This window comes from Nannospalax galili, unplaced genomic scaffold, assembly GCF_000622305.1.
Source record: "Nannospalax galili isolate Female #2095 unplaced genomic scaffold, S.galili_v1.0 scaffold484, whole genome shotgun sequence".
NCBI lineage: Eukaryota > Metazoa > Chordata > Mammalia > Rodentia > Spalacidae > Nannospalax > Nannospalax galili.
This window is the reverse complement of record NW_008350788.1, coordinates 92,910-109,867: the sequence shown is the minus strand read 5'-3', so window position 1 is coordinate 109,867 and position 16,958 is coordinate 92,910. Positions and strand designations below refer to the sequence as shown.

Genomic DNA, 16,958 nt, shown 5'->3' with positions numbered 1-16,958 from the left:
GACTTGAATAAATGATGGATTTAGGAATACGTGATGATAGGAGACATTTGTCATTTGATCCAAGAATAGCAAAACTTCCTGAGTTAACTATTACTAATTTCCAGCCTAGTATCCTGATTTCTAAAATTGTGATCTGAAGTCTTTGAAAAGATTGGGAGACTCTGAGGAGAGTCTAAGCTCATTCTAAGCTCTGCTGTGTTTGGGGTCTGGAGCAAAGGGACTGGAATAGGAAAGGTTGGTTTATTAATGTGTCTCCAATGGTCTACAGGGAAGGCTGGCAGCACCAAGAAAGCTGAGGAGGAAGAGGAGATTGACATTGACCTGACAGCACCAGAGACAGAGAAGGCTGCCCTTGCCATTCAGGGCAAGTTTCGGCGATTCCAGAAAAGGAAAAAGGATTCCAGCTCCTGAATGGCCAGCCTTGCCCTTCACCCTTCTGCTTTGTCTCCCCTTCTCCACAGCTCTGACTCCCATGTGTCTTGTCCCTTTCCCCTCTAGCCTGTCACAGAGGCAAGCTCAACCTTCATATATCCCTTTCTTTGGCCCTCTCAAGCCATCACAGCAGTAGAGTCACAAGCACACACAAATGATGAAGACCTCAGTTTGTAGTCACTAGCCTAACTGGATAGACTGGTTTCTCCTTGGACTAAGGCTCTGGATGAGTACCAGTGCCTGTCCTGTGGAATTGGTTTTGAGAAAAGGTTTTGAAGTTTTACTCGCCCTCTTCCCAATGCTAAGGGTAGGAGGGGAAGGCCTTCAGAGTGGAGTGCCTGAAGGTGCCCTGTTCTGCCATTTACAACATGCACACTTCAGGTAGCATCCTTACCCTTGATGAGCCTTCTATACCACCACTTCCAGCCCCAATAACTGAAACCAGAGGAGCTTCCCTTTCCTTCTGGGCATATCTAAATCAAGCAGCTTACCACACTAGTACACATTAGTAGCTGAGTAGATTAATTCCAAGGAAGGGAACTACTAACACTGGCAGAAGCAAGGGAAAAGACCAAAAGGGCCAGAGATGGCAGAGGTTCCAGGGGCCATAGTTAGGGAAATGAGGACTAGGGTAGATTTAGGAAGGAAATAAAGACTTAGTGGGTAAGCTTTCGGAAGCTACAAGTTAGTGTTGATAAATGTGTCCTTCATGAAGGGGTCTCTGGGCTTTGGTAACCTGCCTACCTCTATCCCTCCAACTTTAATCATCCCCAGAAGCCACATGAGCCAAGTGACACCCCTGAATAGTTCCCAGCTACCCCACTGTGGAGTCAGGGCAGAAATAGCCACTGTATGTGATTTTAGCATGTTTAATAATTACAACAATAAAAAAGCCCTCAAATGGGGCCTTTGAACCTCTACTGATGTTTTTTCCTTGGGAGAAACATGAGCATAAGCCTGAGCTGGCCTCAGGGAAGGTGGAAGAGACTGCATGGATTACATGGTACACAGGAAACTAATACTGCCTGAGCAATTTTCAGCAGAAGTCAGTTCTACCTTCCTTCTCCCGACCTTGCCCTCACCTTGATGTGCCACCCACACTCTGTCTCTGTGCTGTCACCACTCCCAGGGTGCACCTGCAAGGACAATGTCTTCCAGCTCTTCTGCCAGCTATAAGCACACTTAGTACATATTCCTCTGAAAACAAACCTAGTCTTCCTTTCTCTCTATCCCCAAATGACCTATTCTAGATTTTCCTCTTGGCTTGGTTTTCCTCCCACATTCTCCCCTCCCCTCTTGGTGTTTATCAAATTAAGGGATGGAAACAATGATTCTGATTAATGAAGAGTTACCACAGTTAACTGAGGATTTTAACCACAAATTAAATAAGATGATGGTTTTCAAGTGAGCTAACATTGCTGAGAAGTAGTCTTGATACAATGAAATGATTGAGGATTGGGCAAAGAATTATCTGTCCTTACTGCATTTCTCACTTATTTGTGAGGTAAGAGTGACTAAAACAGTCTCACTGTGTAGTCTGGTGTGTGGCCTGGAATTTGCTGTTGTAGTCCAGTGCTGGTGCCAGCTGGCCAAGATGGACAGTACCTGAAAGGGGGAGTGAGGATTGAAAGAAAAAAGAAGAGACAGAAAAGATGCTTGGGAGGACTGACAGTAAATACTGCAGGCCCGGTTTATTTCAGCTCCACCTTTTTATACAGAAGAACTCAATTAGTTTCAACAGCTGTTTTTCCCCACCTGTATCTGAGGGTCAAGGAGGAGTGGTCAGATCAAAGCTTCTTTGATCTTTTTGTTTACCACTATTGCCTCCAGGTCAGGTATTGTGAGGCTCTCCATATAAACACATTCCTCCTGAATAGGCAGATTAGATACTGGTGTGCATAACACAAACAGTAAACAAGGCTGCCACAGCTCAATGCACATAATAGATTAGCAGCTCCCAACAGTCCAGGCTGTCCTTGAACTCAGAATCTTAGCCTCCCAAGTGCTAGGATTACTGGCATGCATTACTATGTCCAGCAAATGTCTCTTTATTTTGGTAAACTATATATAACAAAATTTAACATCTTAATTTTTTAGTTATTTATTTTTATTTTATGTATGTGAGTGTTATGCCTGCATGAATGTATATGTATGATGTGTGTGTCTGGTACCTGCAGAGGCCAAAGAGGCATTGGATCCCCTGGAGCTGGAGTTAAAGGTGGTTGTGAGTCACCTGATTTGGGTGCTGGGAACTGAACCTGGGTCCTCTGCAAGAGTAGTAAATGCTCTTAGCTGCAGAGCCATCTCTCCAGTTTCCATCTTAAGCATTTTAAACTATACAGGTCAGTAGTATTAAATACATTTTAATGTTATGCAACCATCACAACTGCCCATCTCTATTTTTTCATTTTGTAAAACAAAACTTGACAGCCATAATTTATTATTATTATTATTATTATTATTATTATTATTATTATTAGTGTGTGTGTGTGTGTGTGTGTGTGTGTGTGTGTTCATGAGGTGGCCAGGGGTTGGCACTGGATGTCTTCCTCAATTGCTTCTCCACATTATTGTTATTATCGTCTTTTGAGACAGTCTCTCACTGAACCTGGAGACCTGGAGTGCACAGATTGCCTAGACTGGCTGGCCAGCAAGCTGGAGGGATTCTCCTGTCTCTGCTTCCTCAGCACTTTTTATATGGGTGCTGGGTGTTGGACCTCAAGTCCTCACACTTAAATGACAAGCATTTTACCAACTCAGCCATCTCTCCAGCCCCCAAAGCTTATATCTTTATTTTTATTTTTTATTTTCTTTTTTTTGAGGCAGAGTCTCACTATGTAGCCTTGGCTGACCTCAAACTCATGGAGATCTACCTGCCTCTGCTCCCAAGTGCTGTTATTAAAGTTGTGTACCACCATGCTCAGCACTTTACATCTTTTAAATAGTAATTCCTCGTCCTCTTTTGCCAGCCTCTGTAAACCATTATTCTGCTGTCAGTCTCTATGGTTTTCTCTTTGTAGCGCTTTCTTTCTTTTTCTTTCTTTCTTTCTTTCTTTCTTTCTTTCTTTCTTTCTTTCTTTCTTTCTTTCTTTCTTTCTTTCTTTCCCTTCCTTCCTTCCCTCCTTCTTTCCTTCTTCTCTCTCTCTTTTCTCTCCCCCTCCTTCCTTTCTTTCTTTCCTTTAACAGACAGGGCCTTACTGTGCAGCCCAAGCTGTCTTGAAACTCAAGATCCTTCTTCCTCACCTTCTCAATTCTGAGATTGCAGGCATGTGCCACCATGTTCAACTCCCTTCCCTTCTTGGTTCAAGAAAATAGAAAACAAAACCAGGCAGTGTCCATGAATAAGAAATAAGGGACAGCCAGGTGTGGAGGATGCACACCTTTAATCCCAGCACTCAGGAGGCAGAGGTAGATGGGTCTCTGAGAGTTCAAGACCAGCCTGGTCTACATAGTGAGTTTCAGGCCAGCTGGGGCTACAGGGAGATCCTGTCTCAAAAAGACCGGGAAAAAAAAAAAAAAAAAAAAAAAAGAAAGAAAGAGAAAAAGAGGAAGGTAATCTATATTCCTAAATTTATTTATTCCTTCCAAGCCCATGGCTATGGGATATTAATAGCATTGAATAGGAATTCATGGGCGGGCCTTCTGTTAAAGGAAGTACTTCTTCCTGATGCCAGAGAGGAAGAGGAGGTTTTATTGTTGTATTTAGAATCTGATATGAGTGAAGTGTAGTAAACATGGTGTCCTTTTATCTCAGCCTCATAGGAAAGTATGTCCTGATTAAAAAAGAAAAAAAGAGAGAACTCCTGAGGCTGAGATGGCTCCGTGGTTAAGAGTACTTGCTGCTCTTCCAAAGGATCAAGTTCAGTTCTTAGGACCCATGATGGGCAGCTCACAACTACTTGTAGCTCCAGCTCCAGGTGATCGGCACCCTCTTCTGACCTAAGTGGTCACTTGCATACATACTTGTAAAACACACACACACACAGACACACACACACACAGACACACACACACACGCACACACACACACACACATACACATATAAATAATAAAATTAAATCTTTAAAAATCTATTTAAAGAGTACTTCCTGTCCTGGTCCGTGGATAAGATGACGATTGAGCTGTGCTACACCTCAGTCTATACTGTGACACTGAGGTCAGGCAGGTATTCCCTGGTCCTTGCAATGTGGGCCTTTGAGGGTTGGCTGGTGCTGAGACAATGTGGCTTTGTCATCAGCAGGTCTTCTGTAGACCTGCTGCTTGCAGGATATATGCTGATTCGTTTTTCCCAACTGATCTGGAACCTATTGATTAAGTGTGATTTTCCCCCCTTTACCATTTTTTGGCCCCATAAGTGTTATTGTGCTTGTTTTCCTATATATTCTTTATGTATATGTGTGTATGTGTGCTGGGGATTGAATCTAGCACCTGGTGCATGCTAGGAATTTGCTCTACTACTGAGCCTCAGCACTCACATACAATTTTTAATAAAGGGCATGACACCAAACACACATTCATTGCTTCAGGACAGAATTCTGATCAGGAAGAGAGACTTAAGCATTCTTTGCTGGATCCATGGCAATTCTCAATAAAGGCTGTTAGGGCTGATTTCTCTCTGCCAAAATACTGTTCTTCATGGGGACTTGACCTGAGTTACCTGCCTCTCTCTGCTTGTCTATAACTCTCTTGAGGCCCTGAGCTTTTGATAGGCTCTCCTTGGGACTCTGAAATTCTGCCTATCTTTCCTGTCTCTCTAGTGGCTACTGCTAAAGAAATGATCCTTGAATACTAATCACCATGAAACTTTTCTTGAGTGGTTCATCTTGTAGAACAAAAACTGCAAATCTTTGGGGGCTAGAGAGGCTGTTGTAAATGGATTAACAGAAGATAGACCTAAGAAACAGTTGAAGAAGAAAGCTAAAAAGACCCTAACCATGGTTGGGCATCACTGTAATCCTAGCACTTGGGAGGTGGAGGCAGGATCAGGAGTTCAAAGCCATCCTTGGCTACATAACCAGTTTGATGACAGCCTGGCTACACAAGACAGTGTCTCACACACACCCTCAAAAAAATGTTAAGAAGGAAAAAAACTTCTATGCAGAATACTTCTGACAACAAATGTGTGAGCATCCCCGTCACATTAAGCAATTCTCCAACTCTCAGGACACTTTATCCTACAATTATGACACTTAGCTGCCCAGAATGAATGCCACTGTGACCTGCACTTCTAGCCAACTAGATATCAATCAGAGCACTTCCGCTGTTCAATGATTTGCTAGAATAATAATAGCTCAGAGAATTCAGGAAAGTGCTTTACTCATTACTGGCAGTGTATTAGAAAGGATACAGCTCAGAACCCATTATAGGAGTGCACACTGTAATCTCAGCATTTGGGACTGTGAGGCAGGAAGATTAGGAGTTCAAGGTCAGCTTGAGCTAGATAGGGACATAGTGTGACATGAAAACCAGGAAATTCCCCCCATCCCTAAAAAAGGAACAGCTACCACAATGGAAGAAATGTATAGAACAAGAGATGAGGATGGGGTGAGGTGAATGAATCTTGGGGCATGCCATACTCCTGTACCTTGATTTATACACTATTCTGAAAGCTTTCGAAGCCTTATCCCCATTGTTTACGATTTTTATAGACGCATAATTTCACAAGCAAGATTAAGTTACTATCCCTTAGTGACTAAGTCAATCTCCAGTTCCTCTCCCCTACCTGGAGATCAGAGTGGGGTTAAAAGTTCTAATCTTCAAATTACAAGGTTGGCTTCTCAGGCAGTCAGAATCCCATCTTCCAAGAGTCATCTTCAAGTCATCACTAATATAAATTCTCATATGGTTGAAAGGAACTTTCAACAAGGTAAAAGGTTTATGAACAGGGTGTGATGCATGTCAATAAACCCAGCACCCAGGAGGCTGAGGCCAGTGGATTGCCTTAAACTGGACGCTAGCCTGGGACTATACAGTGAGTTTGAGGTCAGCCTGGGCCACATAAGCAGAGAGGCTTATGAATGACAAAAGATGTTCCTCTCACTCCCATCACTCAGGAAATTCCAAGGTAGTCATGTATCAGGACCCGAGGATGAAGACCAAATATATATATATATTTATATCTCTGTGTGTGTGTGTATATATATATATATATGTATACATATATATCCATTATAATATAGTTATTTTGAATTTTTTTGGCTTTTTGAGACAGGGTCTCCCTGTAGCCCCAGCTGTCCTGGAACTCACTATGTAGACCAGGCTGGCCTTGAACTCACAGAGATCCTCCTGCCTCTGCCTCCCGAGTGCTGGGATTAAAGGCGTGCACCACCATGCCTGGCCCTATTTATTTTGATTTTATGTATAGGAGTGTTTTGTCTTGTATGTATGTAAGTGCACCACATGCATGCAATGCCTTTGGAGGCCAGAAGAGGGTGTTTGATTCCTTGGAACTGGAGTTAAGGACTGTTGTTAGCTGCCATGTGGGTACCAGGAACAGAACCCTGGTTCTCTGCCAGAACAACCCCTCTAACCCCCAAATATATATTTATTGTAGGAACTAGTGCAAGGATTAGAGGCAAAAGAATTTTTCAGACCAGAATTAATGTAAAAATTTTAATAAAGAAAAGACACTGTGGACATAAACAGCAAACAGGGCTAGAGAGATGGCTCAGAGGTAAACAACACTTGCTGTTCTTGCAGAGGATCAGGTTTGGTTCCCAGCACCACAAGGTGGCTCACAGCTATCTATAACTGCAGCTTCAAGGAATACAATGCTCATTTCTGGATGCAGGTGTACACACAAACACACAAACACACACACACACACACACACACACACACACACACACACACTCCCAGACAGAGAGAGAAGCTGAGACAGAAGGAGAAAGAATGACAATCACCTCTGAGACAGAATAAGGTCCTTTAATAGCTATTCAGCCTTGCCTCCTGGGCCATTTGTGCCAGATCATATTTGAATAGAGTTCAAGAGGGCAGTTCACTATCCTGAGGTAGTAAATCTTATAACAGCACTTGTCTTCCCTAACACCAGCCATTTGGGGTGAGGCACCAGAAGCCATTAGGAGTTAGTCTCTAATTGTTTATATAAGATATCACAAATCACTGGGTCAGACTCCGAATAGAGTCTATCTGCTAGAAAATGGGGGGAAATTTGCTTTTCTTTGGGCCTTTTTGACTCCACAGTTCTTACTATGTCACAGCATCACATATGTATCACTCATGTCTCTTTTGGTGCTTTCTCAACTGTGCATGGGTGGTAGAGCTGGGACTGTAGTCCTAACAAAGGTAGAAGAGGTCTGGAGACCTTGTAAGATACGGATGTACTTCAAACTATACCCCCAAAGCCCAGAGATGGAGAGATGAAGAGATAAAGGCCTGACTCGTGTGTGTGTGTGTGTGTGTGTGTGTGTGTGTGTGTGTGTGTATGTGTGTGTGTGTGTGTGTCTTAAAGGGACAAGATTTTGCTCTCTGGACAGGCCTCTACTCTGCTCCTGGATTCTTCGTGGTGTTGCTGGTAGGATTGCATTGACCTTGCTCCAGTGTTAGCCTTCCTTCCATTGCTGTCTTTCCCTTACAGCAAATCCCTATCTAACATCCATGTAAGGCTGGATCCTTCCCACCTTTTTGCTTCTTTCTAGCTCTCTTGCCCTGGCTGAGTTTTCCTTATCTCTGGTATTGTTTGCAGTAGTGGCTCTGGCACCTTCCTTGTTCCTGCTGTACTTAGTGATTGACAGTCCTCACTGGACTCACTGTCTAATGCGCTGCTGTTGTCCTGGTTTTCATAATCACTCTAAATGTGGTCCCTGTTGTCGGTGACTCTGGAAACTAAGAGTTTGAGGGTTAAGAGTTCTATTTTTCATATTTTTGAATAGAGTTAGGTGTCACTGATGCCTTTCTTTCTGGTTAAGTAGCAGGTCTGACTCCAGATCCTCAAAGGTCCATAGTCCACAGATGAGCAGTGTCAACGCTCATCTAAATATGAGCTAAATATGAGTGACCATGGCCTGGGAACACAGATTCAGGTTACCCCAAATTCCATGTTCCAGTGTGGTAACAGTTGCCTTTTTATAGTAGCAGAAAAAGGAAAGTCATAAATCAAAATACTTTCCTTTGTTTTTTTTTTTTTTTTTTGGTCTTTTTGAGACAGGATCTCCCTGTAGCCCCAGCTGTCCTGGAACTCACTATGTAGACCAAGCTGGCTTTGAACTCACAGAGATCCGCCTGCCTCTGCCTCTCAAGTGATAGGATTAAAGGCATGTGCCACCAAGACACTTTTCAAAGACATTGGTGGATACATTCAGTAGGTGGGTCGAAGCAAAGTGGGGAGGGTTCTTACTATAGGTCTCAGAGGTTATCTGATGACATTCTTGGCTTTTGGATTGGTGAGACCTGGTGGTCTGCTAAGTTAATACATCCCTGGAATGGCTCTCTGTTGACTTAAATATCTTCAGAGTTAGAATCCTCAGGGACACTCCTTCCCCAAATTGGGGCAATTCTCTAGTCTCATGCTACCTGTAGGATATGAGTAGTGATACCAGTAATACCTGAGATTTGTAAAGCCCTGTGTAGTAGTTCCTGTTCCAGGCACTTTCATATATATTAACTCAATTAATTCCTTCAACACTGTGACATAGATGCTACTGGTATCTCCATTTTACAAACAAAGAAACTGAGCCACAGAGATATTAAGTAACTTCCCCGAAGCAAATGAATAGTTGAAGTAGGACTAGAACTCAGGAAGTCTGACTACCACATTAATAAGGGTCTGAATAATTGAAAGCTGGTTGTTAGGGGTGCTGTCCAGTGTAGTTTATAAGGCAGAGAGACCAGAGCTGCCCTTAACTGAGCTCAGGTCTGGTCCCTGCTAAGATATGGACCCTTTTCCAGGGGATCTTCCAGGGGAGGACCATATCCTGGCTTTACCTTACTACAAGGTTTCTAGTAACACTTTGATCTCCTCGGCTAGCTGCCTCCCCTGTTGCTCCAGGAAACATGTCGTGAGGCTCTTAGAAGTAAAAAGTGATTGGAAATTAAATGACAGAGAACGGGGCTCAGAAGAGTTGATGTGCCTAGAGAGAAAAAAGCATCAAGAGGCTCACATTCAGGTGACAGTAAGTGTGGCTAGCCAATTCCTTCTCTGACCTTTGGGAGGGCCCAGGCCTTATTTACTTCACTAAGGGAGTTCTCAACGGGAGGATGTACTGCCCTCTAGGGGCAGTTTTAAGAATCTATGGAAGCATTAATTTAATTTTAATTTAATTTAATTTAATTTAATTTAATTTAATTTAATTTATTTATTTATTTGGGTCTTTTTGAGACAGGGTCTCCCTAAAGCCCCAGCTGTCGTGGAACTCACTATGTAGACTTGGCTGGCCTTGAACTCACAGAGATCCGCCTGCCTCTGCCTCCCGAGCGCTGGGATTAAAGGCGTGGGCCACCACGCCCGGCTTTATTTTTATTTTTAATTATTTTTATTTATTATTGACTGCATGTATATGAGTGCACCCGCGTCGTGCAATGCCGCGGAGGTCAGAAGAGGGCTTCAGATTCCCCTGGAACTGGAGTTAAGGACGGTTTGTAGCAGCCATATGGGTGCTGGGAATCGAACCTGGGTCCTCTGCAAGAGCAGTCAGTGCTCTTAACCGCTGAGCCACCTCTCCAGCCCCTTTATTTTTATTTTTATTTTTATTTTTATAATAGTATTATGCTTGGTGGCTGTGGAGAATCCTGGTAGTTAGGGTCCAGGACAATGTGAAAGAATTATCCCACATCATGCATATCTTTTAAAAGTCCCATTGGGGGCCAGAAAGATAGGTCAGAGGGTGAAGGCTCTTGCCAACAAGCCTGATGACCTGAGTTAGATCCCTGGAACGCACATGATAGGAGAGAATTGGCTCAGCAAGTTGTCCTCTGACTTTACTTGCTTGCTGTGGCGCGCTTAAAAATAATTAAATATGCCGGTTGTGGTGGCGCACGCCTTTAATCCCAGCACTCGGGAGGCAGAGGCAGGCGGATCCCTGTGAGTTCAAGGCCAGCCTGGTCTACATAGTGAGTTCCAGGACAGCTGGGGCTACAGGGAGACTCTGTCTCAAAAAGACTGAAAAAAAAAAATTAAATATGCTAGGTATGTGGCACATGCCTTTAATCCCAACACTCATTAGGGAGAGGCAGGTGGATGTCTGTGAGATTGAAGTCAGCCTGGTCTATCTAGCAAGTTTTTTGTTTTTTTCAAATTTTTATTATTATTTTTATTTTATGTGTATCAGTGTATTGTCTATATGCGTGTAAGTGCACCTGGTTGTGCAATACCCAAGGAAGTCAGAAGAGGGTGTCAGATCCCCTGGAACTAAAGTTATGGATGTTTGTTAGCCACCATATGGGTACTCTGAATCGAACCCAGGTTCTCTGCAAGAGCACCCAGTACCCTTAACCACTGAACCATCTCTCCAACCCCTACTTAGCAAGTTTAAGGCCAGCTGGGGCTACAGGGAGACCCCATCTAAAAAAACTAAAATAATAATAATAATAAGTCATCTTTTTAAAAATCCCATTGCTGGTTCTGGAGAGGTGACTCAATGATAAAAACTACATACTGCTTTTGCAAAGGACCCAAGTTCAATTCCTAGCACCCACATTAGGTGGCTAATAATTGCCTATAACTCCAGCTTGAGCGGGATCCAGTGCCTGTGGCCTTCAAGGTCACATGCACATACATACGCTCGTGTGCACATATCCACAGATTCACAATCACACACATATACATTAAAAATCTTTAAAAATTCTCATTGGATTTCTGTGAGTTCAAGGCCAGCCTGGTCTACATAGTGAATTCCAGGACAGCTGGGGCTACAGGGAGACCCTGTCTCAAAGACAGAAAAAAAAAATTCTCATTGGATATTAATGTAAGTGCTAAACCTGCTGCAACATGTGCTTTGAATGAGAGGCCAATGTCATTTCCCCACAGCCAAAAAAAAATGCATGTTCAGGAATCAGGAGTGGTTCTTTCACTTACATTTAATAACTTTGAGAATTTTTGCTTCCCAGTAACCTTGGTTTGGAGGAAGACTTTCTCCGCTGGCCTATGTGATTGATCCTGGTTATTTAGGGAAAATTAGCGTGCAGCTACACAATGGGAACAAGGAAAGATATTTATTTCTGGGACCCAGGGGAATTCTTTGGAGGTACTACTTAGTACTTATGTGCCTAATAGTCAAGGTTCTGAAAATCTATAGTAATAAAAAAAAATGGCAGTACAGGGCTGGAGGGATGGTCAGCGGTTAAGAGCTCTTTGTACTCTTACAAAGGACCTGAGTTGGATTCCCAGCACCCATGTCAAGCAGCTCACAACCACCTGTAACTCCAGTTCTAAGAGTTACACCCTCTTCTGACCCCCAGAGGCATACATACATACACACACACACACACACACACACACACACACCCTCACAAACACATAAACACATACACGTAGTTAAAAATAATTCTTAAAAATGACAAGACAAGTGAGAACTCAAATATTGAATCAGAAATGGAAGTTTGGAGGCTTATCATGATGGCATATCCAAGCCAGCCTGCCAGCCTGAGCTACATGAGACCCTGTTATAGTAATACAAAACAAAAAAACAAAACAAAACAAAACAAAAAACCATAGTAACACATAGTTGAAGCACTCAGGAGACAGGCAGGAAGATCAGCATTTCAAAGTCATTCTGTTATACAGGGTGTTTGAGGCCAGCCTGGGCTACATGAGACCACATCTTAAAACAACAAACAAAGGCATTGTGCTACATGCCTTTAATCCCAGCACTCAGAAGGCAGAAGCAGAAGGATCTCTTTGAGATGGTGGACAGCCTGGTCTACATAGTGCATCCCAGGCCAGCTGGGGTTATAGGGAGACCTTGTCTCAAAAAACCAACCAACCAACCAATTAACCAAACACACACACACTCAAAATAAAAGAAGTTTAGATAATCAGGTAAAGAACTCTGGTCATTTGAAGTTCTGGCTGAGAGTGGGAAAATAAAAATGGATAGTGGGAAAAGTTTATAGATGCAAATTATGACTTTGTAATCAATTGTAGAAGTTACCGTAGTAAGTAGGCATATTTTCTATTTGCTTGTTTATATATATATATGTGTGTGTGTGTGTGTGTTTATTGTCTATATTAACCATTTTATTCATTAATTAACCATTTTATTCATCTCTTTCCAAATTTTACATTGTTTTTTGGTAGATAGGGTCTCATTACAACTTAGTCTTTAAAATAACAATATTTGGTGAATTAACTGAATTAACATAGTCAGATGTGTACAATGACTGCCAGATTTTTGTTTCGTTTTATTTTTGAGACAGGCTCTCACTCTGTAGCCCTGGCTGTCCTGTAACTCACTATATAGACCAGACAGGCCTCAAACTCACAGAGATCTGCCTGCTTCTGCTTCTGGGATTGTGGTAAACACCACCGCACCTGGCTTTTTGTTTGTTTGCTTGTTTACTTATTTTATTGTTTGTTTTGTTTTTGAGACAGGGTCTAGACCCAAATTAGGTGGCCTTCTATTCCTGAATGTATTGCATCTGCTGGGATTTATACCACTGTGCCTATCTCTATTTGGGGAACATTGAAAAGCTCTGTGTATGTAATCTTATCATGTCTTCCCTTCTCCAGTCTTACCCTGACACATGTCCAGCAATGTCTTAGCTGTTTATGGCACAGTAGCAAATTCTTAGATTCACAGTAGTGAATGAGAGAGGTGAAAGCTGTGACTCATGCCTGCAATTCAAGTCCTGGAGAGGATAAAGCAGAGGGATTACCAAGAGTTTGAAGTCAGCTGGGCTACATAGTGAATTCAAGGCTAGACTGGGCTATAGGGAGAGGCCCTGCCTCAAGCAAGCAAGCAAACAAACAAATAAAGCTCCATCTGAAGGGGAAAATGACTTTTCAGCTCCAAGTGATTTTAGGTTACTGACAATTTTAGCATTAATTTGAATAAACAAGCACACATTATGGGACAAACAAAAGAGATTGCTGTAATCTCTCTCTGCTCTAAAGCTAATTCATACATATCTCAGATTGTTAGGAAAAAACCAGAATACATGTTTTAAGGAAGCCAAGAAGTAAAGTGTTACCAGAAAAAAAGAAGGAGTTGTTAATGTTGAATATTGCTGAGAAGATGACAAAGACTCAAAAGCAGCCATTAAACTTGCCAGTATGGGCCTAGTCATGTAGCTCAGTGGTAGAGTAGTGTGCACAAGGCCCTAAGTTCAAATTCAAGTACCACACACAAAAATATTAAGACTGAGTGTGGTGGTGCACCTCTATGTGAATTCCAGGCTAGCCTGGTCTACATAGTGAATTTCAGGCCAGTCCCCACCCAAAATTCAGATGGGGATAGAGACATGATGGAAGGGATTGAAAGGAGAATGTGAACTATATAGCCATCTTCTCTGCACTGGGAGCAGCTCTTCTCACCCTTGAGAACATACGTCTTCTCGGAGTTGTATCACTATCTGCAGTGATGTTGAACTGACCAGTGAGGTTGGCAGATGAAAGCTCAGCAGCTTGGAAGTCCCACGTCCCCTGACCTCACTTGCTCCTAGCCACAAGCTTCCAAACCAGCACCATTTCAAGAGACACTGACACAGCAGCCAAGTTCACTGAGGTTGGGGCTGCCACAGTTAGGGTGGCTGGCTCTGGGACTGGGATTAGACTATTTTGGGGGGGATCCCCACCATTGGTTATGCAGGAACCCTTCTCTGAAGCGACAGCTCTTCTATATGGTTCTGGGCCATGGGGCTCTTTTGCCTAATGGTGGCCTTTCTCATCCTCTTTACTGTGTGAAATAGCCATCTCCATCTCTACCTCCCGTAGTTCTTTCTCCCATGTCTCATCTGCTCTGCATGTTCCTTTTCCTGAACCTCCCCCAGGAAGTCTGGGGAAGGTGGCTGGCTCAGGGCATGACAGAGAGAAGACAAATAAATACTGTACTAATAAGAAAGTTTTAGCGTATAGGGAAGCAGATGAATGGTGTAGTTGAAGGGAGACTATGGGAGATATTAAAATATATGCTTAGAAAGATAGTTCACATGCGTTATGTTTTCTCCATTGTTACTAATTATGTTTTGGGTTTTATTACCAAATTGATATATTTGTTAAACATTTTCTAGTTGATTCTTATGATTTTCTAGGAATCTAATATTATTTGCAAATAAAGATAATTTTCTCTTTGGTTCTAGACCATATAGAGGTTATTTCTTGTTCAGTGTTGAGTATTATCAGTGGTAATATGTCTTATCTTCACCTTTTTTCTATTTTAATGACAATTACATTATTTTCTTTCTCTTTTAATTTTTTCTTCCTCTTCTGATGATTGAACTCAGGACCTCTTAAATACTAAGCAAGTGCTATAATCTAGTCCCTCTTGATCTCACAGAGATCTGCCTGCCTCCTCCTGAGGGCTGGGACTAAAGACATACACCACTATGCAGTCTTGACTGGGGTCTCTCTCTATACCCCTGGCTGGCCTTGAACTTACAGAGATCCACCTACCTCTGCCTCCCAAGTGCTGAGTTTAAAGGCATGTGCCACCTTACTTGGCTCTTCCTAGGATCTTTAAAAACTAAGATTCATCAGATCTGTCATCAGATCAAATTCTGGCTAGGTCACTTGCTATGGGACATTCAAGTTTATGTTACTTTAAAAAATTTTATTTTTATGTTTTTTTTTTTCTTGGTCTTTTTGAGACAGGGTCTCCCTGTAGCCCCAGCTGACCTGAAACTTGCTATGTAGACCAGGCTGGCCTCAAACTCAGAGAGATCCACCTGCCTCTGCCTTCCAAGTGCTAGGATTAAAGGTGTGTACCACCACACCCGGCTTTTACGTATGTTTTGCCTGCACGTATATAGCCTGCACGTATATAAGTGCACCACACATGGAGGCCAAAAGAGGGCATTGGATCCCCTGGAACTGGAGTTAAAGATGGTTGTTAGCCACCAAGTGGGTACTGGGAATTGAACCCAGATCCTCTGCAAGAGCAAACAGTACCCTTACCGCTGAACCATCTCTCCAGACTGCCCACCTTTTGCTGAAAGTTTATTTACTTTTTAAACTATATATGAATGCTTAGTTTGCATGCATGTAAGTGTGCCTGTGTCTTGCAATGCTCATGGAGGCCAGATGAGGGTGTCAGATCCTCTGGAACTGGAGTTATGGACTGTTAGCTGCCACATGGATGCTGTGCAAGAGCAGTCAGTGCTCTTAACTGCTGAGCTATCAGTCTCTCCAGCCACTATGTTATCTTTTTATACCGGGTTATAATTTTTAAAATTTTGAGTTCAATAAAGAGGCTTTGGCCAGGCGTGGCAGCACATGCCTTTAGTCTCAGCACTTGGGAGGCAGAGGCAGATCTCTGTGAGTTCAAGGCCAGCCTGGTCTACACAGTGAGTTCTAGGTCAGCTGGAGCTATAGGAAGACCCTCAAAAAGACCAAAAAAAAAGAAAAAGAAAAAGAAAGAGGGTTTATTCTCACATGCCCAGTCAAAATTAATGTTTTAAAAAAATACTTTATTTATTACTATTTTTTTTCAGAGCTGAGGACTGAACCCAGGGCCTTGTGCTTGCTAGACAAGCGCTCTACCACTGAGCTAAATCCCCAACCCCTTATTTATCACTTTTATTTTATGTGTATGAGTGTATTACCTGCATGTGTGTAAGTGTACCTGTGTCTTGCAGTGCCTGAGGAGGTCAGAAGAGGGCGCTAGATTCCCCTGGAACTGGAGTTACGGACAGTTGTTAGCTGCCATATGGGTGCTGGGAATCAAACCTGGGTCTTCTGCAAGAGCAGCCAGTGCTCTTAACTGCTGAGCCATCTCTCCAGCCCCAAAATTAATGTTGTTATTAATGGTAGATCATGAATGATTTCTATAAAATTAAGATGGAATTCAAAGTTTTTACATAATGCTATTTCCCTTTAATTGAATCATTACTCTAGGCTTTAATGCTTCACTGCAGAGGAGAGAAAGGATGTGATTTACATTGGTGAGAACTGTGGAAAATGAGCAAGCCCTGGGTAAGCCCACAAAAATGTGTGACACTTGTGAAAATACATGGTCAAAAGATTGCAAAAATGTTCCACAGTTGGGCAGTGAGATGGTAAAATGCAGGTGCTGGTAATTTTTAGAACAAAGTGTAATTAAATGAGATGCTTTGAGCTATGCTGATATTTCAGATGTAAGATAATGTGACTCTCATAAGAGCCCAGGAAGTTTAAACAGGGTCCTTAACTGTAACTGTCTAGTAAAAATGGATAGTTTAGGATCTTAACTAATAAGGAATCGTTAGCTTAAATAGTCACAACTTTACTGAATTATGACTGAGCTTCATTTCTACCTGCATGGAGAGCTTTGGTGGCACATGCCTATGCTCGCTTTCTTCTTTCTTTCTTCCTTCCTTCCTTCCTTCCTTCCTTCCTTCCTTCCTTCCTTTCTTCCTTCCTTCCTTCCTTCCTTCC

General features: G+C 42.5%; 1 protein-coding gene and 1 pseudogene across 1 annotated transcript; both read left to right on the top strand.

Annotated features, from left to right (window-relative positions):
* Positions 1 to 268: 268 nt before the first annotated feature.
* On the top strand, positions 269 to 1,352 carry Pcp4l1 (Purkinje cell protein 4 like 1; the record flags this gene model as incomplete). Its single annotated transcript, XM_008847983.2, is given in 1 exon segment — positions 269 to 1,352. A coding segment is annotated over 1 exon segment (143 nt), but the record flags the coding sequence as incomplete, so codon positions are not given.
* Positions 1,353 to 4,542: 3,190 nt separating this feature from the next.
* On the top strand, positions 4,543 to 14,436 carry LOC115066771 (annotated as a pseudogene).
* Positions 14,437 to 16,958: the final 2,522 nt, after the last annotated feature.